Genomic DNA, 22535 nt, shown 5'->3' with positions numbered 1-22535 from the left:
AATCTCGAGTACAACAGCAACTCGGTGGAAAACAACGCTTTTAAGTGTAAGGTGGCAACATTGTGGTATATTGAAACTGAGCTCATGTCAAGTATTTGCCCTGCTAATCTTCCTCTGATTATCCACCATCAATGCAGTAATATTGACTTTTTAAATAATTTTTAATAAAGACTTTGTGGGAGTGATGCAGGAGCACAAAAGACATTTACACTGGAGCTCCATGCATCTGAGCCCTTTAAATAAAGAAATAATAATCAAGGAAGCTTTAAGTAGCAGAACTACTCTGTAGAGATGAGGTGGACGATCATTTGTATGATGCTGGAGCCACGGGGGCAGCTGCACAGGTCCATGCTCGGGTTTTTGATCTTATCCTCCAGAAGCAGGTCCAGCTCCCAGCGCAGCTCCTTCAAAAGCTCAGCCACCTGGATATAATCACACAAGCACATGTAGTAACATATATGTTAATTTATATGTTGTAGTTGTTCAGTTGTCTTGCTTGCACTCTCCATAAAACTTGTTAAACCTTTAAAGCATATAAACTCTACACAGCTTGTAAGCCCATTGCAATACTAAGCTCTGAGCCAGCTATAACTTTTTGTTCATGTGATCAAAAAAAAAAATCAGATTCTCTGACCTGGTGTGAAGCAGCAGCAAATCGGATCCACCCATCATCCAGGGAGATGACAAACTCCCTTCTGTGCAGCTCCACGTTGACCTGTCCGCATCCAAACAGCACCAGCGGGTAAACGGACACCATGCTGCAGTCCCTGATGAAAACGCGACTTGTTTTCACCTTCTCATGGTAAACCAGGTAGGGACTGTTGTAATGGCGAACCTGGTCCATAAAGAACAGAAAGATGAGACTTATTTCTCCTACAAGTTGTTTAATTTGGAGTGTATCTTTTTTTTTTTCCCCTAACCTCACCGTGTAGTTGACGGATGATGGATGCACGTGGACGTAACCGTCGTTCTTGGTCACAAAGCGGAGCTCGTTGGCTTTGGGTTGCATCTTCATCACTCCCGTGCCCGTCTTCTTGTAAGTCCCTTGAGGAGCTCGTACCTGGAGGACATCAAGCGTGAATGTTTCATACTTCTGTTTGGCTTTATGTTCTTTACTTGTATGACATAGAGGGGGACTATGCACACCTGGACCACGTTGGGATAGAGGGCAGCACACAGCATGGCGGACATCAGCCGGATGTTTCTGGAATTTAGGTTTGCCTGAGATGCAAAATATCAGAATTTTTGAATTATTTTCTCCAAGATTAACCCTTGAATCACTGATTCAGTGATTTAGATTTGTGTCACCTCAGGGCCAGTAGCTTCCATGACCCCATCAGTACCCTTGGAAGACATTTGCTCAATAATCCTGGCCTTCAGTCCCTCCTTGATGAAGCCAATGTCAGACAACAACTCAGCAAACTGCCTCTTCAGACTGGCGATCTCCTGCCAAAGGTCACAATTCACCATTTCAAGTATTTTTCATATAAAAACACACTGCTCGGGCCATTTGAAATTAAATCTGAATACAGTGGAAGAACTTCATAAGCTTTAGCACTGCTTTAGATTTATATTCAAACAGAAGATCAGAATTATACTGTAGACCATCATTAAGTGATTCTGGACACCACTGCCTCACCTGTAAACCCCGCCATGACAGGAAGTTCTCCCTGCAGTAGAGGAAGCTGGCACGGTGGCCATTCCTTGCTGCGGAGCACCATCCCTGCATGAAAAAAATATTTTTTATGTTATCTGTATATATTTCAACATCTTTGAATTATCTTATCACAATAAGCAAGTGCAGTAGGGACCTTGTATGCCTGTAACAAAGCTAGATGGTCACTATTAGCCACTGCAAACTCCAGTTTCTTTTCATTTGCTTCCTCTCGCTTATCCCATGGAGACACCTGGAAGCAAACCAGATTTTCATTTCCATAGAATTAGACACTTGCATTACAAATATACATAATCATAAAAAACAAATAAATGTCATTATAATAATAATTATTATTATTATTGTTATTATTGTTATTGTTATTGTTATTATTATTATTATAATATATATAATTAAATAATAATATTATAATTAAATGTCATTATGTAACCTCCTATCTGTTAAAAACAAACATAAAAGACGAAGCAGCTCATTACTGCGCTGTGTACTATATTTGTAATTGTTAATGAGCCTAAAATCAGTGGCATGCTGCAGATGAACTGCACATAGCGTCTCTCAACAGAAACTAGCGCCTTCTTACAAATGGGGATTTGAAGGCCAGACTTGCAGCAATGGTGAGTGCTGGGTCAAGGCAGCGGAAGATGGCACCGAACAGCATGAGCTTTCCGATGCGCACGTCGACAGGCAGGCAGGCCAGGTGGTAGCCCAGCGGGGTCAGCTTCTCATCTGTGGTCAGAGCTCCCAGGTCCTGAAGGCGCTGCTTGGCAGCGTCCAAGCTTCCCGTTGTCGGGGGCTCGATGAGCCGAGAGAAGACCGACTCCAGCAGCTGCTCCGCAAACACATCCAGGATCTTGATTCTGTTACAGAAAGGTCAGTGTTGTGAACAACCGTTTTGGAATTTCTCCAAATCAAATGCCATTTGCATTTTATAGTCAAAGTTATGTGGGAAAAACAGACGGCTCTACCGGAGACAGAGCTGCTCTAGAGGCACTCTCTGGATCTCGGGCAGCTGCTGCTCAGCCAGCTGGTGTTTAAAGCAGTGGCTGGTGAAGAGGTGGAAGCAGACCCCCGAGGCCACGCGACCTGCTCGACCCTTTCTCTGCAGCGCGTTAGCTTGAGAAACCCACGTGTCCTCCAGGCTCTCCATGCTTTTAGATGAATCGTACCTGAAAGAAAAAAAAATATCGAGGGAGACTTAGAGATTTGTGGATTTGAGCATATATCAGTGCATCTTCATGTATCACGAAACCATTTTAATATGATTGCATGGGCCTTATAAAAAACAAGAAGTATAATTCACAACCTGAAACTGTCAAAAATGAGCATTTAGGGCTAGCATAATAAAAGGTTACCTTTTCTCCTTCATCTTTCCGGAGTCGATGACATAAACCACGTCGTCGATGGTTACTGAGGTCTCAGCGATGTTGGTGGAGATGATGATCTTTGTGACACCATCTGGAGGCCGGCTAAAAACTGCCTGCTGCTCCTCATTGGACAATGTTGAGTGAAGTGGGTACACCACGCACCTGATGGGCATGACCAAAAGTTACAGTTAATGTGTTTCAGTCAAAATTTTTCACACACACACACACAAAAAAAAAAAAAAAAAAAAAACCCACAGGTTCAGCTTTTAGCTTCATTTTATACACAACAATTGCAAACCAAGTGTTGCCATAAAACACACACAGACCTGGACGCGCCCCTGTTGTTGAACATTCTATTGGACTGAAGCTGCTCATAGAGCATCTTGATCTCAGCGAGGCCTGGCAAAAACACCAGCACTGCACCTGCAGACACAAAGCAACATAACCAGTGTTCAGCTTCACAGCTGTCCCCAAACCAGATCAGTACCATCAGAGACTTACTGGCTACCTGTATATGGTAATGTTAACTGGACTGGCTCTTATATAACGCTTTTCTATTCTATCTGAGCACTCAAAGCGCTTTACACAACTTGTTCATTCACCCAATCACACCCATTCACACAAGTACTTCTTCTAAGCTGTTTTTCTAAGCCTATCTAACATTCACAAACACATTCATACTCCGATAGATGCATCATAGAGCAACATAGGGTTAGTCTTGCCCAAGGATATTTGGCGTGCAGACTGGAGCAGAACCGCCAACCTTCCGGTTAGTATGCAACCTGTTCTACCGACTGAGCTATAGTATATGAAGTAATATACCATTGTGTTTTTGTTTTGACCTAGAAAAAAACAAAACAGTATATTACTTTATATACTGTTGTGTAGCTTAATAATTATAATAATGGGACCATTTATTAGCAAATGTAATTATACAATGTTAATCAGTTTTTTAAAGATTAAGACTAAAAATGAAAATGGAGTGGGAGTGGAAGGGGAAATTAAAATATCACACATCAAGTCACATTGCCCCACTGGTGCTTCCCATGCTCTCAAGTTGTCACAATAATCTAACAGGAAGCTAAGGGGATTTGTAAAATATGCAGGGCAGGTAGTAAATAGTATTATCTGCTGGTTTCAGTGTTTACAGCGTGCTACATTTCACATGGTTCTGCACAGCTTCCAACAATGTAGCAAAATTGACTGGACTTTCAAAACAAGTAAAAAAAACAAAAAAAAAACAAAACAAAAAAACAGCCAAATGTTCATCAAGAAAATGCCAACAACTTGTCACTGTCTAGTAATATTTTTGGAGAGGACTCGTGTTGTTGTTGTTTTTTTCCTTTGTCTTTTTTTTTTTTTAAAGAAATACTTTTCCATTTTTCCTCATTTCCAGAGCAAAGGATCATAACCTCCTAGTCAACTGCTTCTTTATCATGAGTTAGATTGCTTTGCTGTCAGTGTTTTTTCTTACCAGGTGGGTAGTTGTGCTTTCCTTCTACTATCCACTCCAGCAAGCTTTCCACCAGGTCCATGTTGATCTTGTCCAGGTCCATTGTGGCGATGGTTTTGAGCACAGACTTCTTAGTATCTGCATCAGCAATGCAAAATTTGACATTTATGCCCTGGTAGGCACTGGCAGCTTATTTGATTAAAACCTAAATATATTTTCATTTCACCTTTGTATCTGATGGTGAGATCCTGCAGGCCGAGCTGTTGGTCTGGGACTGAGTCTTTGACAAAGTCTTTATTACAGAAAGACATGAAGCTCCAGACATCACTCAAATCATCTACCGCATCCCTCAGGTCCCCTCTGCTTCGGGCACCCGTGGTAGACTGATTCTGTTTTCCTGAGCGCATGTAAGGACTACCATCCTCAATGACATAGCTGGAAAAAACAGCACAATACACAAACCATTGTGTTACGACGCAAATTGTAAAGACAGTCTATGGTTTACTTAAATGTTTTAAAATGTATTTACCGAGTTTTAGCAATGGCATCTTCAAGAAAAAACTGGTCAACAGGAAAGGTGCGCCCTGGAACAACACACATTTATTAGAATGAAGAGGGGAATGTATAGAATGAGGTGTAAGAACAGAATTTGTCAGTTCTGCTAATAGATTACCTGGTATGTGGATAGTAGGACAGTTATAGAAATAGTCAGAAAAGAGGTTTGCATTAAGAGTGGCACTCATGAGGATAATCTTCAAGTCAGGCCTTTGCACCATCAAGTCTTTGAGCACCAGCAGCAGAAAGTCACTGAAAATAACAGCAGATTAAGAGACAAAAAACAAAGAAGCAGCTTAAATTTTTTTTTCCAGGTTCATTTTTCCACACATTACAATACAAGTGCCATTAAGCTGAAGTATTTCTATCTCACCTCTCCTCTGTTCGCTCGTGCACCTCATCCACGATGACATGCGTGGCTCCTTTGAGGTCCGCCTCACCCTCCAGTCTCCTCAGCAACACCCCTGTGGTGCAGTACAACAGCCTGGTGGCTGAAGTCTGATAAAAGGAGCAGTCAGTGTTGGAAGAGTATATAGTATTAATATAAAAAGCAGACAACCAGAATGCTGTATTGTAGATGTTTTTACATCTGTATCTGTACCCTGACACTCTCCAGGCGGATCTGGTAGCCCACAGAGTTCCCCAGACACTCTGCGCGCTCCTGTGCCACTCTCTGAGCCACTGACATGGCAGAAATGCGGCGAGGCTGCGTGCAGATGATGTTGGCCACCTGCTCCACGGGGCCACTCAAAGAGGCATCCAGAATGAACTGAGGAACCTGAGTGGTCTTACCACACCTGCAGAAAAGTCACATTAATTCAAAAAAGCACATGAAACACAGTCATGTTTAGGAACAGGCAATAATCACAGGCATGTCTAGTGTCTTTTTTTGTGAAGGTGAATTTTTATACTTCTTTCAAACTCAAATCCTCTTTTATATTAATCTTACACTGGACTTTGGTGCAGGCCGTCTGTTCAGCCACAGCAGGTTTCTGTCTAAGTTTATATATGATTTTTATATTATATGATGATCATATTGAACCATCTATCCTTAACCATTTTCACACAAAACCCAGAGTACAAAAGAATGAGAGTTTAGAACAATGTGAAACCTGAGCTTTTGGTTCATCGAGATTACCTATGTACATAAACTGATCTCATTATTTAAAACTTCAAAAAATTAAAACAATATAACAGCAGATATGACAAAAAGTAAGGAAAGCCATAGTAGATCTCATTTATAAACTTTCAATTTTAATATATCTGATGTAAATGTTTTTAATTCCATACAAGCTAAAACCCTTCATATATCCATACATCACATTTGACTTGCTATTGGTTGGGGGGGGGGGGGAAGGCTGAAAGAGTGGATCAGTATGATTAGAATATATATTATTTTTAATTTATAAGTCACGGTAAAACTCTGGGACCTACCCAGTCATGCCACTGATCACCAGCACCTGACACTGGTCCAGTGCATCTAGGATGTGCTCTTTTTCTTGCCAAGCTGGAAGATTCTTCCTCTGTTCAAGCATAGAACTGTAGCGTCTGGAGGACTGGTTTGACAGAGGAACCAAAGGAAATCGGAAACAGATTACAAGAGATGCATCATACTGAGAAGGATGTGGAGGAAGAAAAACAAAAAATATATACACATTTTTTTCCTAAGACCCACCTGTTTCCTACTGAACTCTTTGCACAGCTTGCTGTTTTCTAGCAGCAGATTGCCCATCGTATTGTGCTTTTTCACCATCTTCCCCTTTAGCTTGACGTAACTGTCGTTCTTAACTGGAACTGCGTGGTCACTCTCATCCTCGTCTTTCTCTTCCAGCTCCTCTGCATCCACTGTCCGTTTTACTAAAAAGTGAGCAGAATTAAATACAGCTCTCTATTGTATAAAGAAACAACAGAAAATATATAGCAAAAATGTATGTGTCTATCCAACTTACTATCTGTGGTCCTCGGGTTGTTAGATGCAGCAGCCCTCCCGCTGCTTGCATGGTTACTACTGCTGGTGATGGTATTCATGCTCTCCTCAGAAGCTTTGCTCCTTACAGTTTTACTCTTTGCTATGGCAGGAAAGGGTGGAGGAACAACAACAACAGGAGGTGGGGTGCTGTATTTGTGATGCCGTATGGACAATAGTTCTTTCATGGTATTTTCATCCTCACACAAGGTTATCAGGGTGTAAACAACAGGCTGGTTGCTCTCTGCTGCAGACAATGCCTCTCCAAATAATCTCTCAGTCACATGGAGCCTCCCCGCAGCCCAGAGAGACTCATCATTGGTACTGAAGGCAACTATTGGTGCTTGAAAAGGGTAACGGTTCCCTTTGGAGAAACGAACTTCCAGCTCATACTCAGGAGGAGAATAGCTGCTGACACCAGGCTGGCCTGGGCCCTTCAGGTCCGAGGAACCAGCCACAGACATGTCTTTTTTGGGAAATTCATGTTTGAACCTGCATTTGTCTCCATAGCGGCAGCCTTGACCTTTCATGTAGAATTTGCAGATGTCACCAAAGTTTGGAGCTCCTCCACCTACCACTCCTTCTTTCTTAACAGGAGATCGTGAGAGGAACGACAGGTCCAGGGTTACTGTCCATACAGCATTGGCAATGCGCTCACTGAAGCGCTCGCCATAAATAGCAGCTAGAGCCAAGGCCTCCTCCTGCCTTTGGTTTATACACTCATCCAAAGGCACCTCATCAAGTCCATCAGGGGAAACTGCTTTCTGACCATAGCGCTCAGTGAAAATCTGTTTGAGGAGCTGTTCCAAAGTTGCCCCAAACTCTCCTCCACCAGCTTCCAGCGCCTGTTTGCTGCGCTCCCTGTCAAAACCATATCTACACAGAGGAAATTATGAGAAAGCAGTGGGTTAGAAGCTAATTATATTTACACACAAAAGCACAGATTCAGAACATCTGACTTAGCTCATAGGTAAGGTGCTGGAAATACAACATAAAATTTGAAATCACCTGCAGAGCTTTCCTATGGCAAATAAGGAGATAACAGGTTCAGGGCTGGGCTGTTCATCTTCAAATTCTAGGTCAAATGCTGGGCTCTCTGCTTTCTCCACAGGCTCATCATTTGTGGCCCAAAACTGGCCTTCCTCACGGTAATCCAATTCATCAAATTCCTCTTCTTCCTCCTCATCTAGCCCGGAATAATCTGAACCAGAATCACTAAGGAACAAACAGAGGGTTGCATGAGTTTATTTCCTAGCTTTCTAATTATTCTTTTCAAACAAGTGAGTATGTACTTACTCATACAGTTCATCAGAGTCCTGAGTCTGTAAATTCCTCAGCAACTCCTTGAGTTGTTCCTGGTTCTCATTAGTCATGAAGATCTTCTGCAAGGGCATACTGCTCACCTCTGGTCTGATGCAATCACTGACCTTTGGGTGCATCCTGGTACTCGTCAAGGACCTTGGCAGAGCCTTGCTACTACTTTTCCCATCTCGGTCTCGATCCCTAGCTTTCCTTCCTCCTCGACCACCATCCCTGCCACCAGCATGGGCGCCACCACCTCGTCCTTTATTTGATCTGCAGACAGAACGAGACACGAGGCAAAATGATAGGAAATCAACTGAAGCCGAGCACACAAACCTAAATATTTCTTCAATATAAATTAACACCTGCTGAAATAAGAGGGTCCAAAATCAAGGTTAAAATCATCCCCGTCATCCCAGAGCCTGGTTCCTCCTTTCCGATTTCCACCTCCTCCTCCTCCTCGTTTATTACATCTCCCACCTCCTCTGTTGGGCTTCCCACCTCGTCTCCTTGCGTTCATTTCTCTATCAAAAGACACACGAACAGTTTCATTACATAAACACCAGTACAAATACCAAATTGACTATTAAAAAAGAAGAAAAAACACTGCTGTCAGAATATACTCACACTCAATCAGTGTCCAATCATAGCAGCAAACAATCTGCGAAAAGAGATATTAAAAAGCATGGTCTGAATAAATCTTTCCAACCCTGGGAGTATACCCCCCCAAAGAAATCCTAGATAGATGAGGGAGAGAGAGCTACTGGTTGCGGACCCGGGAAGAGCAGGCAGCTACTACTGTCCACCCTCTGCAGAGCACAGTCACACATCGCTGTGGGCTGGCTGGCCGTGGCACTTCAATTCAAGTGCGAGCAATGAGATGGTGGCTGACACACAGCGCTGGTGGCTACAATTATGCAATCAAACTTAACGTGCAGACTAACAACCCAGTCAGGGCGATGACCGATTAACCCCACGGCTAGGTGGCTGGCTACAGGCAAAGTACAAAAGACCAGAACATATAAGGAATAATGTGGAAGTAAGGTGCTGCACGTTAGTCATCTTCAAGTATAAGGAGTCGGCTAGCTAACGAGCTAACAGCTAGCAAGCGCACTCATCACTTTTAATGTAACAGTAAGCTAACTGAAAAAAGCCTCCCGGCAAGTCAAGTCAGTGAGTCTAAATGCTTTAAAAATGTCAAAAAGTACAGAGCCATGTTATAATCGGTAAAGTGCGCAACAAACTGAAAAACGAAACTTTAATAACAATTGCGAACAAACCTGAACCAGCTGCTCTGACCACCGGTAGCCTGCATCTCTTCTATTGGCCCAAACTCTTGAGTTCAAAGTTTCTTTTCCGGTTTACGTTCGCACTTAGAAAAAAAAAACACACAATAAAAAGTTAGAAAACAGTATCTCTCGGTCACTCGACAAGGTTAAAGTCGAAGGTTTTAGCGGCGGTAAGCCTTTCTTCTTGTTATTTAAAAATGGTAGCTTAATAAAACGCTTTTAAAGCTTCGCACAAGCCGTTAAAGATATTAGTTTTCACCAATTCCGTAACCATGGTAACAGGGAGCTAGCCTCTAACTGCCTTTAAAACACAGGACCCCCGGCTTACTGGCAGCATTAGCTATATTTAAGGGCGAGTCAAAGTGAACAGCTACAGTGCGGTTGTAACTTGTGTCATAGTCACAACTTTCTAATCAACTGTCTGACTTTTCACATTGAAGAAGTTGGCCAGAACACAGCATTTGCTCTCGGCTCTGACAACCATCTGCCAGCTGGGGGAAGCTGTCACGGATGTCTGGTAGAGTGTGATTGTGAAGATCTGAGTTCTAACACCTAGTCTGCGCACACTCACACACACACACAAATCCTGTTCTGATTCGGTGTGATTTTCATTTTCAGATAAGAAAGGAAGCGATTCTTTGAACACTGATGGTAAATATCCTCTTCGCGCTTCCACAGTTTGCGTATTCTTGCGACAGCGTGAATAAATGTGTATTTGTTTACAGGGGGTGGACCTCTAAAAGTCTCCTACATTTTTCCAAACGGAGACAGATATGGTAAGTTATAGCTGGCTGATGATCCGGCTTTACACGTGAAACATTTTCACGTGTAAAAATCTTGGGAAGAAGAGACCTAATTCTTGGTTAAAGCAATACACAATGCCTCAATGTGACTGCTCAGATGAAATTTACGTCTATGCTAGTTATGTATGAACCTCTGTTCTCCACAGAGGGAGAGTGCAGCAGATCTGCATGTGGAGCACTGGTGAGGAGCGGTGCTGGTAAACACACCTCAGCAAGTGGCATCACATACACTGGAGAGTGGCATGAGGACAAAGTATGCATTTACTACCTCAAACATCAGTTATTTTTACCATGTGGTTAGACAAATATAATCTCCCTCTCTGTCGCTCTCCCAGATGCATGGTAGAGGGACCATGCAGTATCCCTCTGGAGCACAATATGAAGGAGAATTCAAAGACAACATGTACAACGGCACAGGAACATACACCTTCCCAGATGGTTCTATGTGTAAAAGTCACTTTAGCAATAACAGGTAAAAGAAAAAGCCAAATGCCTTTTTAAAAATATTTTCTGAAAAAAAAGATCAGATAAATATTAAAGACAACTACTATATGAGCGTTTTTATCTTAAAAGACACAAACATGTCATTTGGGAGTTTGCACAGGAGATGCAATTGACTAAACAAGAAATCCCAGACAAACCCAGTACAGTTCTTAAAGCACCCGACGATCAGACGAGATTTAAAGTGTGGGGAAGATTCAAATGCAGGATGTGGGAACAAACAAAAATTCCAAAGTTCAAACTGGATTATTCTAATCTTATGATTATACAGTCCAACCTGGGAACCAAAATATAGCCAAGATATGACAATGACAAGGTTGAAAAACAGGTCAGTATATATGCACAAGTGATCGACTGAGGATGAGAAACAGGTGGGGAACCAAGCACAGGTGAAAGTAATCAAGCACAGGCAAAGACAACCACAACCAGAGAAGCGGGCGCGAATGAAAGAGTGAAACCTGACACATTAGGAAACCAACTATCAAAGTAAAGCAGGAAATAGCTAAAGGACAAATTATAAACACTGAAATAATAAGACTGAACACTAAAACATGATAATAAGTAGAAGGTGCTACTACATAGACAAAACAGTGGGGAAGTCAGGGAAACACTAGGAAGACTGGAATAACAGTAAAATCAAAGCAGGAACCAAAAGAGGAATTTAAATAATCTCAGCTGGTGATATTAAAAAAAAAAAAAGCATAAATCTAATTTTATGCTTGGTCCCCAACCTGCTCTAAATCAATTTTACGCTGCAGCTTCTTGAACACAGAGTAGAACATTGATTAGTTACATCTTTATTTGCATATTTCCACATTCTTTATAATCTGTTCATGTGACAATTTCTGTGATTGGAGTAGTTTCTGCTCAATTAATCTTTTTTAGTCTTAAGAATAGTCAAGCATGAGGCAGAAAGTACCCGTTTGTTTCCCAGCTGGAGTTCTTGGGTTTGGTCAAGCCAGCTAACACAAAGGAAACCTGGCTATGTTAAACTTCCTTCATAGGTCAAACCCCGGGACCCCGACATAATAAATTTAAAGAATATATGGTAACAACAACTGTTTGGATGAACTGTATCCAGACCAGACTCAAATTTATGATCTTTCCTTATTTTCATTTATTGTACGCGTTTAGTTACAACTAAACGCGTGTATAACCCAGTAGTTGTTGTTTCTTTGGCTTTGTTTGGTTCAAGCAGATGAAATTGAAGATTTTAGCTGTTTTTACTGGTGTGTTCCAGGTTGGAGGGAGATGGGGCCTTCATTAGCGCACAGGGACTGGTCTGGACGGGGGAGTTCCACGGCAAAGCAGCGCTTGGACTCAAATTGCAACACAATCTTTAGGCAAAACAAATACCACACTTTGGCACCATATAACTATAACATTAAAATGTAACTGTATCAGACAACAAACTTCTTCTGTATTTTGTTTTTCATACAAGATCTTGTGCACATTTTCTTTCACTTCATATATTAGTGGGTGACTATCGCTGGCATAAGTGAGTCAAGTATCTACAATACTGTGTCTTGACTCTTTGTGAGAGTGAAGGACAAGTGCAGGGCAATTTTATTATCACTGCACCACCATCCAATCCCAGAGGGGCTCATGTCCCCATCCATAACAGCTGTACCCAAACTGCTGGAACATTGGCCTGGGGAAGAGTGAGTATGTGGTCATTTTGACCTTCAGTGTGTGTACACACAGCTTTGTGTGTGAACTGGCTTTCTGCCCCACATAACCCCTCCGACAACTCGGCCAGCGAATTAAAATGAGTCGACAAACAAACACAAGTGTTCAACACTGTTTAATAAGCAACTCTGCAACTCTGATATTGTAATCTGTCACTCTATCGTATAATGCCTCTATGGATGTGTAATTGCACATACCCCTGAACATCTTCAGTGTCGAGTATTTACTGGATCTAGAATATGCAGATATGGAAGTGAGAGTAACAAAAAACACATATATACGGTAATAACGTCCATACAATACTAAACATTTCTGGTGAAATATTACCCCAGATACAATAAACGGCAATTTTCACTGATTGTACAGTTTTCAGGTAGAAAAAAACCCACATTTTTTTTGTATTCCAAGTCTTCAGTACGGACTTGAATGCAGATAGCAGAAACAAGAGAATAAAAACAGGAAATGGCACTCAAATTTGGCACAAGATACAAAAAGAAATAAACATTACATCTGAACTTTAAGTGCGACCAACACTCACAATGAGCTACTGTGTTTTCGTGACGATGCACAGCTTATGCAGTAAATGTTTAGAGGTTCAGGTGTATCAGAACGTATATTCCTCTTTACAGGTAGTGAGCCAGAGAATGGCAAGGAAGCTTTTAAAACTGTTGTCATATATATATATATATATATTTGTATATATATCATCTCCATAAACCTGAGAATCTGTATACAATATTATCGTTAAAGATACCGCCTTCCTGAAGAAGAAAACAAAAAGAGAATCCTGTGTGGTGCACAACACTGTACGAGGGACTGTACGAGAAACAAAAAAAACTTTTCTTACTGGACTGGAAAGACAAAAAGGTTAGCCATTTAAAATGCCACATTAACACGTGAACACAGAACAGAACCATGGTCATGCACATTTCAACAAGACTGAGTATCAAAATTATTTCTATACAAAGATAATACGTAACAGTTTGTAACCCCTCAAAGCAAGTAAATAACAATCTGAAACAATCAACAATTGTACAAAAAAAAAAGTACATGCTTTTTGTCCTTTGTGCTTGTTTGTGTGCTTAAGTAAAGACATATCCAGGAATCAAGGTGCTCAGGCAGTCGCACCTAAAGGAAGTTGCACTGAACTGGAAAAGCAGCACCATTATTGTAGCAACTGCCACCACCAGTGTGGTTCGCGTGTTGTGCTGTTGTTGAGTGGAAGTGGGGCGTCAGTTAACAGAATGGCCACTGTTCCGATCATGGGTTCGAATAACTCCAGATGGTTCGATAGAAAAGCTCAGGGATGCAAGCAGACACAGTCCAGCCAAGACAACAATTTAGTTTTCACTCTAGAGGTCTTTTTGCTTTAAAATAAACAAATTACAACTTTTGGAAACACTTCATATAACATTTTTTGTTTGTTTTCTAATGTTTTGCTTCTTGGTGGCGTGCCAAGACAAAACAGACACACCAGTGACCTTTAATTCTGTGGAGGACAAAGAGTGCCAAACTAAACAATCAATAAAAAATAAATAAATGTTCCATTATTTGGATGAAAAACCTTTTAAATTGCCTTCACTTAGTCATAAAAAGGGACAATTACATTCTTTTATTTTAATTCCTTCTGTGTGTATAAATTTCTCTATTCACAACAGCTAAGAAAACACACGATCAAGACAGACTTGTGGGCTTTCCAATATGTCCATAATATTGAATAATGATGTTTGCAAATATCTGTCAGAACTATGTCTAAAAATGTATTTTATTGAATAGGTTTCTGGTGCATTGAGAGAAACTATTTTGTGTTTGTTTATGTATTAATATTTGTTTGAGTATTTCTCTGTTTGCATTGTTACCACAATAATCCAAAGACATCTTGAAGCTGTAAAGTCATAGAAAATAAACAAAGAAAAATAGACTTTAACTTTGAAGCTTTGACATTTAGGAAACAAAGAATTGTTTTTAAAAAAAGACAATTTTGGACTTGTTTTTCAAATACTGCACATGTTTATTTATTTCCAATTAAATTTAAATTCTTAATCAGTTTGTTAAAAATGTACTAAAAATAGCAGGCTCCAGCCCCCCGTGACCCTGATAGGGAAAAGCAGAAGAGAATGGATGGAATTTACTAAAAATATTTGTTTTAAATTGTGAATTTATTTCAGTGTTATTTCCCCCTTAGTGTCTACGATTTCAAGCAGCTTTCTGTCTGTTCAAGTTGAGCCTGGCATTAACTAACCAAAAGATACGATGTTGATCTTACGATGAACTTGAAATTACAGCTGCTCAATTTGCATAACATAATAAGATAATTATTGAGAAATGAAAAGGTTGTAGTTGAAACATAATAAATGGATAAATAAACAAAAGAACAACAAGAAATAAATGGATAAATTGGCAAATATGAGAATGAATGCATGAGTAAATAAATGCTATGCCTATATTTTTGGTATATTTTAAAGAATATTTATTAACTGAGTCACTCATTTTTTTAAATTTAGTTCTAATCTTGTCTTCCAAAAAAAACCCCCTCCCCATTCCACAGTCAATAACAAATTCAAACAAGTGATACACAGGTCATATTATGGCTCAGTCACACTTGAGTGAAACTATGACTATAACCTCATTGTGACTAGGAGAAAACAAACAGTCGTTGTCCAATTCAAGACTGACTGCCAGACAAACAGAAAAAGGTTTGCAAATAATTGTCAACTAATTTAGAAATGCAGACAAATTACCAACATGTTGCAATCTATCTGAGCCAGTTTGTTTTGTTTTCAACAGAGAACTCAAAACAACTGGCTTTCAACTGACTGCATTTTGGTTAAATTCCTGTGTAATTTTCTGTAAAAATTGCTGTCCTGCAGCAATTATGTCACCATTTCTGAATTTGTATTTCAGATCTTTGAGGTTCTGGCTGGACTCTTAATATAAGCAGTTGATGTGAAGTTCTGTGTCTGTAGATAGCAACAGATTTGCAGTTTTCACTGATTTATCTTAGCTGATTGCTTTATTATCACAAACACATTTAATTTCCAACTTGACCATATTCAGTGACAGACTGATAGAAGACTGACTCCATCTTGTTGCTGGTTCGTCAATATCTTTGTTCTTGGCACACCACAGTGGCTTTGAAGACAGCGACTGACTTGAGTGGTTGCAGGCTTGGTCTGCACCTTTTGAAGGAACCATTTCAAAAGCAAGTTCATTGCACATGGTTGCAATAATTGTGGTCACACTGCGGCCTCCAACCAATGTTTTCCCCGGTGTGACTGTAGCGTTACAGCTTCATTCAAAGTGATATGAAAAACTGAAGCGTTTTGATAAAAAGTACATCCAATTAGTTTCCGTGACCTCTTCTATGGAACTCAACTGCAGGCACGACATGTATCAAAACAAACCCTGGAGGACATCAGTAATTATAGGTTTGACGTTGCTTAAAATGAAGCTAAGATATTTGGAATAGCAGGATTTCTGTATATAAGGTTAATTTTCTGCTTAAAAATACAGATTTTTTTTTTAAGACAAAACATTTTGTTTTTTAAACTCACATCTCCCATTTTTTCAGATTTCCTTCTCCACACAAAGACTTTTACACATCCACAGAACAAACCCATACACTAATAAGCTGGTATATTTATCTTTAGTTTTTTTGGTGCCTTCGGAGCAAAGAGCTCCCATTTCTACATTTGGACTATCATAACCCTGTGGCTCCATTTCTCTTTTATACAAAATATATAATAGAAATGTTTAAACCCATCACCGACAATCCACAATCCCTATACCTACAGTAGGCTCTGTGTTAAATTAAAAAAAAGGTTCTTTCAAACAATCATTTATCACATAATGTTTAGACCACACAAATAAAGAGGAAAACATCACTGAGGAATTAGAAGAGCACCGACATGTTAAAAAAAGGGACATGGTGTAGAAATAGATGTTTTTGTTGTCTAACACGGGGGGCGGGGCAGTATAACTGGCCAAAAAAAACAGTTTCCTGCTACAGCGATACCAGGTGTTTCTTATAACTGCTACCTCTGTTCTTGCCGGTCATGTGTGTTCATAGTAGTTATAGGCACATGTCAGTGTGTGGCACTCTTTATTTGATCCATTTTACAACTCATCTTTGATCCTCTTGTCGTTTCTTCCATTGCTGCATGCAGCTGCCAGCTCCTTCTTCCCTCCTTCCTCTTGCCGGCGCTGCTTGGTACGACCTCTTTAAACCACTCCCAAGAGGCTCAATGTGTGACCTTCACACAGTTACATCCACCCCACGCCCTCATGCCCCCCTCTCTTCCCTCCCTCCCCGTACGTTATGGATTCTGTAGTAGCCCCTCCCACTGGATTGGCTGCGAGAAGACCTCTCTCTCCAGCCACATCTCGTAGCTGTAGTGGAAGTCCTCCGGCAGCTCTACGCGCTGGCCCAGCACGCTCTGCAGGCAGTTGTCCACAGGCGCGAAATCTCCGTTCTTGTTCCTTTCGTAGCGGCGGCTGTTGAACTTCTCGATGCTCTCCCGCAGGGCACACTCCTCTGCCTGGAAGTCCCACGGCCGTGCGTCGATATCTGCGATTTTTACACAATTTGAATTTTAATTAAAGTGCCTGCTTCTTCTTTCTATCTCCTACTCTTTCCCGCTCTCTCTCTCACGCTCACAGTGACAGCTTGCTTGCTCTCCCGTGAGGGATGGAGACCCTGAAAAGTCCCCCCACCCCACTGCCACCCCCATCCCTGTTGCCATAGCAACACAAACCAGACAGTTTGCCATTGGCTGCTGGACAACTGTACTACACACATATATGACAGTATAGGAATCATGCAACCAGCTGCACAAACACCCACATACATGCAGTAATTACCCTGAACGTGCCTGTTTTCACAGCCCCGGGTACACATGTTCATTATGTTGCAGTCTCCTCTCTGTTCATCAGCTCTGAGTGAGGAGCACTGCTGGGGCCAATTAGCTCTGTGACTGCTTCGTTTAGGAAGATCTAAAAGGCTAAACTGAATGTATTCTGAGCAACGCTGCAGGATGTTCCTAATTTAATCTGTGACTCCAGCCTATCAGACTACTACTTACTAAGCGCCACTCGACAGTTTTTGATTAACATAATAAATACCCTGTGTCATCATCATAAAGCATGCAATAAAACTGTCACAGCTGTTCCCATTAAGACACTGTTAGAAAATTCCGTTTTGCATTTTTAAATCAGATTTTTTATTTGTGTTATGTATATTTTTACTACTTTATCTTTTCTTTAAAGCTAATGTATTTTGTCACTGTGAACTAAGAGTCAGACACTGGTTTATCATAGACATATTAACGCATACTAATATTTTTTTAAGGCACATTGCAGAAAATCTGAATTTGGAAGTGCTGTTATAACAGCGTTTGTCCAGCAGAGGGTGCTCTATGTGTTCAGCACTGCAGCACAAGTAGCAGAGCGTCATCAAAGCTGAATGGTGCAGAACAAATGCCTTCTTCACTTAAGTTACAGTAACTTTATGGTTTAGATATACTGTATGTGTATTATACATAAAGAATATGCGTTGCTATATCTATTAAAGGATTATTTTTTTTCTTGTATCTGTCCCCAAAATCACATATCAGTTGCTCCAAATTGGATAAAAATTGGTTAAAGAAAAATTCCTAGACATAAAGTGTTAAAAGGAGTAAAAATGAAATAAAACCCAGAGAGCACACGAGTCACAAAACATAAATTGGTCTTTAGTAAATCAAACTGAACTGTGCAAACAGATTATGGGCTGTTCCCCAGTACACAGGGATATATTCTCTTCCCATGAGACGTGTTTTTTGACCTTTCGTCCACACATAAACAATGTTTTAGGTCACTGAAAACAGAGCTTCTGTGCACAGTGTTATTTGTAGCTTCTGATTGGCCAGTATTTTCCGTTTTGGGGGGGTTTCGTGATATTTTTCAAAATGTAAGCAGAAAATCCCTGTTTCAACAAATCCCCGCATACTGCTTCTGAGAGCTGCTATTTACCGTTTCCATAGGCCCAGTCATCATTGAGCCTGTGCCGGACCTTCTGGTAGATAGCCGACATGGTCTTCATGTTGCTCTTCCTCCACTGGCGGCCCAGGTACTTGGTCTGAATCTTGAGCAGTTTGAGAACATAGAGCTGCATCATGGCCTGCTTCACCTTCAAAGCCCTCTTCAAGATGGGGGCAGACTTGAAAACAACCAGCATCTGAAAGAAAGATTAAATATAATGAAGCAAATTGAAGGCATCTTACAAACTAAATGTCCCTTTAACAGGATGCACACTTGTAAGGAGGCAGATATCACTTTGCATTCAATATAAAGATATTGAATTCAGGTGGGCGTTCCAACCTAAGGCTTCTTTATGAGACACAGACTAATGCAGATTTACACACCATGGTCCTCGAGTGTTTCCACTTGGTCAGCTTGTTCAGGATTCTCAGCAGATTAATGCAGGAAAACAGATTCCTCCAGCAGAACTGACTGCTGTCTCCGGCTTCCTGAAAACACACGTGGAGACACCGAGATCGTCATTACACAGCGAGCGCTACGTTCTTAGCTGACTGTTACTCATTGAGGTTCAATCAGTGTGACTCACCAGGCTCTCAGCTGTAAGCTCAGGCATCTCATGGACCACACAATTGGGAAAGTCCAGCACACATATACTATAGTGTGAAAACACAGAAACAAACAACGAGAGCCAAAATCTGATGACTCGGCAGATCAACCTGTCACCTGTAACTTAATGTGAATCTGTATGAACCTCTTTTAGGGTTATTACACCAAACAGATGGTTGTGCGACTGATCATCGGAGGTTGAAAATGGTGACGTAAATGGCGCTGTAAGTCAAAAGGATGAGAGAAAAGGATCCTACCTGTTTTTGGCACTGATGTAAGACATGATGTTCTGGTTAAAGAACTTGAGGATGAGTGGGATACAGTTGGCAAACACCAAGTGCTGGGAGACAATCTCAAACTGCAGGGAAAAAAAGAGGAGGCGGCAGTGAGGAACAATCTGGAGAAGAGCCATGGCTGAAAATGCAACTGTTACATTTAGTGATATGTATTGGAAGAAAGGAAAGCCAATCAATCAATCAATCAATCAATAATAGTAAAAAATAATGCAACACATTTCAGACTTTTCTTTGGGGCGTGTGGGGAAAAACAACCCAATATTACTGCTGAGTGTGGAAAAGATCAGGAGCCAAGTGGGGTCATTTCTCATGCTGAAGCTACATTATTCATCTCAATGCTGAGTTTGTGTGGGTCTCAAACAATCCGCAACCGATTTGACTTCCCACTGTAGCCGCTTTCCCCTTCAAAATTGTGTTAGCATGTAATCTCCTTTAGTTGCAACAGAGGGCGCTATGATTCTAAGTTTACAGAGCAGATTCTCAACGATGTAGATATCCCTTACGAGCAACAGAAAAATTCATAATCACTGAAGCAACAAAAAACTGAGATACCAAGCACCAGAAATGAGGATGAATCATTTAAAAAAAACAAAAAAAAAACAGATGTGCTTTTTCAGTGAGTTTTACGTCCTCACTGAGATGAACTCCAATTGCGAGTCTGTGTGGCTGAGTCAAGGGTTTTCGAGTTGTAAGTGAAGATAAGGCTACAAATGTGTGAGGGGGAGAGGAGGATGAAATGGAGAAAGTGATGGCACGCTTGACTGATTAATCAGGTGGAGGACTGGGGAGGTTACAGTGGGGGAGGTGTATGGATTTTATCAGGGAAGAGAGGTGACATGTAAGAGGAGAAAAAGTAAGTTAAGGTGTATGTAGGAGGGCACAGTGAAGGTGTCTGTGTGTGTGTGTAACCTGATAGATATGGTTGAGTTTGAAGTGCTTGAGGAGCAGGAGCAACAGAGCAGAGATGGCCTTGACGATGATTTCCTTGTGCCGGTTAACATCGATTCCCAGCTTCATGCTCTGCAGGACGGTGATACTAAAAGAAACACATGCTGTAACTGTAAGGCCTTTGGGTCTTTAACAGTATAATCACTTCTCTGACAAAGTGACAGGCACAGAAGGAGACCGAATAAGATTTATTTTTGGCTTTTTAAAAAACTTTTTTTTAGCCAGGACAGAACTGGAAGACACGCAGGAAACAAACTGGGGCAGACTTGAACCCAGGCACCCTGTATGGCCTTCTCATGGCTCTGCTGCCAGCTCAGGCAGGTGAGCGAGTGCGTAGTTTCAAAACATGCTCACCGAACAAAAAAGAAATGGATTTCAGCCATGAAAATATCAGACATCTTTCTTTTTTCTGAGTGGGTGTTTTTGCATCAGGAAAACTGTCTCTCCTTTCATTGGCGTGTCAGCGAATCTAAAACAGAGCCATCCTACAGACCACAAACAACCCACAAGTAGTGCATTTCCACCAGTGCTAACAGCCAAGAAAATCCATAAGAAAAGCAGGCTGTTTTTTTCCCTTGCCAAGTGATTAGACAAAAATAAAAATAAATTGTACATAAACAGCAGTGCAAAGATGCCCCCGAGAGGATTTCTTTCTTTTTATTCCACACTGCATCTTTTTTTAATTATTGCTGAGCATTATTAGCAAAAGTGTGTTTACTCTTCAAAACTGTCTGATCTAAATATGGCTCTAGATATCTACAGCATCATGACAAAAAAAAGAAAAAAAAACAGCAGCACAGGTAGGGGAAAGAAAAGAAAGGCAGTCAAGGATCCCAGCAGTCTTTCTGCAGTACTTACGGCATCTCCTCAGGCAGCACATCAGCCAAGATGTTGATGGAGTCCGTTTTGGCTTTGGAGGTCGGAGCTGCAGCGAGCAGTAGCTTCAGGAGGGCAATCTGATGCAAAAAAGAACACAAAAATAGAGGAATAATAACAGGCTAATCCTTCAAGCTTCTACAATACCCTGTTAAAAATCTTGTAAGCTTTTTTGTCCTCCACAAAACACATTTCATATGAGATAATGTGCAATAATTTAATGCTAGCTAAAAAAAGAAGAAGCACAGAATGTGGTATCAGAAATATGATTGAAACCAGTACAAAGACAGTTGCTAACCACTGAGACTCTGTGTTAGACTATTGAAGATTTAATGAGCTGGTTTTATTAAACAAAGAACAATAACTGCGGTGAGAATTTAATCATGAGGTACTCACCACATACTGTGACAGGTTGGGAAGCATTCCCAGGTACAGCATCTCTGCTGGTGTGTCCTCCACTTCCTCTTCACCCTGGGAGATAACACGTGCATACAGTGGAAAGTCAACACTGAGTGCTCAATATGGCAACATTCGAATCTTTCTTCCAAATTTAAGTTCAAACACCTGAACAAAGGCAGATATAAGCTCAACACTGACAGAATTGGGGAAATTAGAGCCAATCACATGATGTGATCACAGCCAATCGATCGAGTTAATGTTGCTGAACCAGACCTATATTCACGTTCATGCTCAAGTTTGACATCAGCCACTGTATTTCACACAGTTCTAATGTTACCGCGCTGACAACATCTGTCCACAGGCAGAACAATGTCTTTGTATTGGTGAGAATGAACAGATCTCAGGATCACACGATTCCTTCTTGCAGCCAGTGTGGTCCTACTGGCTTCACCTGCCCTGGAGGTGCTCCAAAAAACTGCAATGCTGTGGACTTGTGGCTGATTTAAAGTTCTGCAGTGAATCTTTGTAGAGACCACGACATAACCTACATAAGAATTGAGCATGGGGTTAAATACTTTGCAGTTATGTGAATTAGATCTATGCAGTATCACGCATAGATATATTTCCGGTATATATAGATATATTTTTCATTTATGTTCACCTGCTGTCACAAGCTGTGGGTACTGACTCACGGGATAAGATCATGGACACTAGCAGCATGAATCACATTCACAGGTGTCTGTTATCACCCTCAGAGTTTGGGTGAGGACCTCAGACATTTAGGATGCAACCTTC

General features: G+C 41.0%; 3 protein-coding genes across 8 annotated transcripts in view; 1 reads left to right on the top strand and 2 right to left on the bottom strand.

Moving 5' to 3' along the window:
- The window catches only part of dhx57 (DEAH (Asp-Glu-Ala-Asp/His) box polypeptide 57), a 10160-nt gene extending 511 nt beyond the window's left edge, over positions 1-9649 (bottom strand). The window contains exons 1-25 of one of the 2 annotated variants that reach the window (XM_063500957.1): positions 9596-9649; positions 8943-8976; positions 8681-8839; positions 8310-8588; positions 8022-8228; positions 6997-7889; positions 6723-6904; positions 6482-6603; positions 5649-5844; positions 5421-5545; positions 5166-5299; positions 5022-5076; positions 4719-4927; positions 4514-4630; positions 3366-3462; positions 3028-3201; positions 2641-2841; positions 2256-2532; positions 1812-1907; positions 1640-1723; positions 1309-1446; positions 1147-1221; positions 926-1060; positions 635-835; positions 1-422 (exon numbers count right to left, since the gene is read on the bottom strand). The exon at positions 1-422 is cut by the window's left edge and continues 511 nt beyond it. In XM_063500957.1, coding sequence (XP_063357027.1) covers positions 279-422; positions 635-835; positions 926-1060; positions 1147-1221; positions 1309-1446; positions 1640-1723; positions 1812-1907; positions 2256-2532; positions 2641-2841; positions 3028-3201; positions 3366-3462; positions 4514-4630; positions 4719-4927; positions 5022-5076; positions 5166-5299; positions 5421-5545; positions 5649-5844; positions 6482-6603; positions 6723-6904; positions 6997-7889; positions 8022-8228; positions 8310-8588; positions 8681-8835 — 4296 coding nt within the window. In that variant the 5' untranslated portion in view covers positions 8836-8839; positions 8943-8976; positions 9596-9649 and the 3' untranslated portion in view covers positions 1-278. Of the gene's footprint in view, positions 423-634; positions 836-925; positions 1061-1146; positions 1222-1308; positions 1447-1639; positions 1724-1811; positions 1908-2255; positions 2533-2640; positions 2842-3027; positions 3202-3365; positions 3463-4513; positions 4631-4718; positions 4928-5021; positions 5077-5165; positions 5300-5420; positions 5546-5648; positions 5845-6481; positions 6604-6722; positions 6905-6996; positions 7890-8021; positions 8229-8309; positions 8589-8680; positions 8840-8942; positions 8977-9090; positions 9110-9595 lie in introns of those variants that run through there. The other variant, XM_063500959.1, reaches the window with a different exon arrangement.
- A 45-nt stretch (positions 9650-9694) lies between these two features.
- morn2 (MORN repeat containing 2) lies at positions 9695-12302 on the top strand. Of its 2 annotated transcripts, XM_063460358.1 has the most exons (7): positions 9695-9774; positions 10045-10121; positions 10223-10255; positions 10330-10380; positions 10554-10660; positions 10743-10879; positions 12149-12302. In XM_063460358.1, the coding sequence occupies exons 2-7, from the start codon at positions 10115-10117 to the stop codon at positions 12249-12251; spliced, it is 438 nt and encodes a 145-aa protein (XP_063316428.1). In that variant the 5' UTR covers positions 9695-9774; positions 10045-10114; the 3' UTR covers positions 12252-12302. The 2 variants fall into 2 exon arrangements, with proteins under 2 accessions (XP_063316428.1, XP_063316429.1); XM_063460359.1 differs by lacking the exon at positions 9695-9774 and having other exon boundaries at positions 9812-10121.
- A 4611-nt stretch (positions 12303-16913) lies between these two features.
- Positions 16914-22535, bottom strand: part of strip2 (striatin interacting protein 2) — a 28182-nt gene continuing 22560 nt past the window's right edge. For all 4 annotated transcript variants that reach the window (XM_063500750.1, XM_063500751.1, XM_063500752.1 and 1 more), the window contains 8 exons: positions 21738-21812; positions 21324-21421; positions 20427-20553; positions 19479-19579; positions 19202-19268; positions 18999-19103; positions 18607-18811; positions 16914-17164 (listed from right to left, as the gene is read on the bottom strand). In XM_063500750.1, coding sequence (XP_063356820.1) covers positions 16914-17164; positions 18607-18811; positions 18999-19103; positions 19202-19268; positions 19479-19579; positions 20427-20553; positions 21324-21421; positions 21738-21812 — 1029 coding nt within the window. The remainder of the gene's footprint in view (positions 17165-18606; positions 18812-18998; positions 19104-19201; positions 19269-19478; positions 19580-20426; positions 20554-21323; positions 21422-21737; positions 21813-22535) is intronic.

The sequence above is a fragment of the Pelmatolapia mariae genome, linkage group LG17 (assembly GCF_036321145.2).
Source record: "Pelmatolapia mariae isolate MD_Pm_ZW linkage group LG17, Pm_UMD_F_2, whole genome shotgun sequence".
Classification (NCBI taxonomy): Eukaryota; Metazoa; Chordata; class Actinopteri; order Cichliformes; family Cichlidae; genus Pelmatolapia; species Pelmatolapia mariae.
Note: the sequence above shows the minus strand (reverse complement) of the source record. Positions and strands in the feature narration are given on the sequence as shown.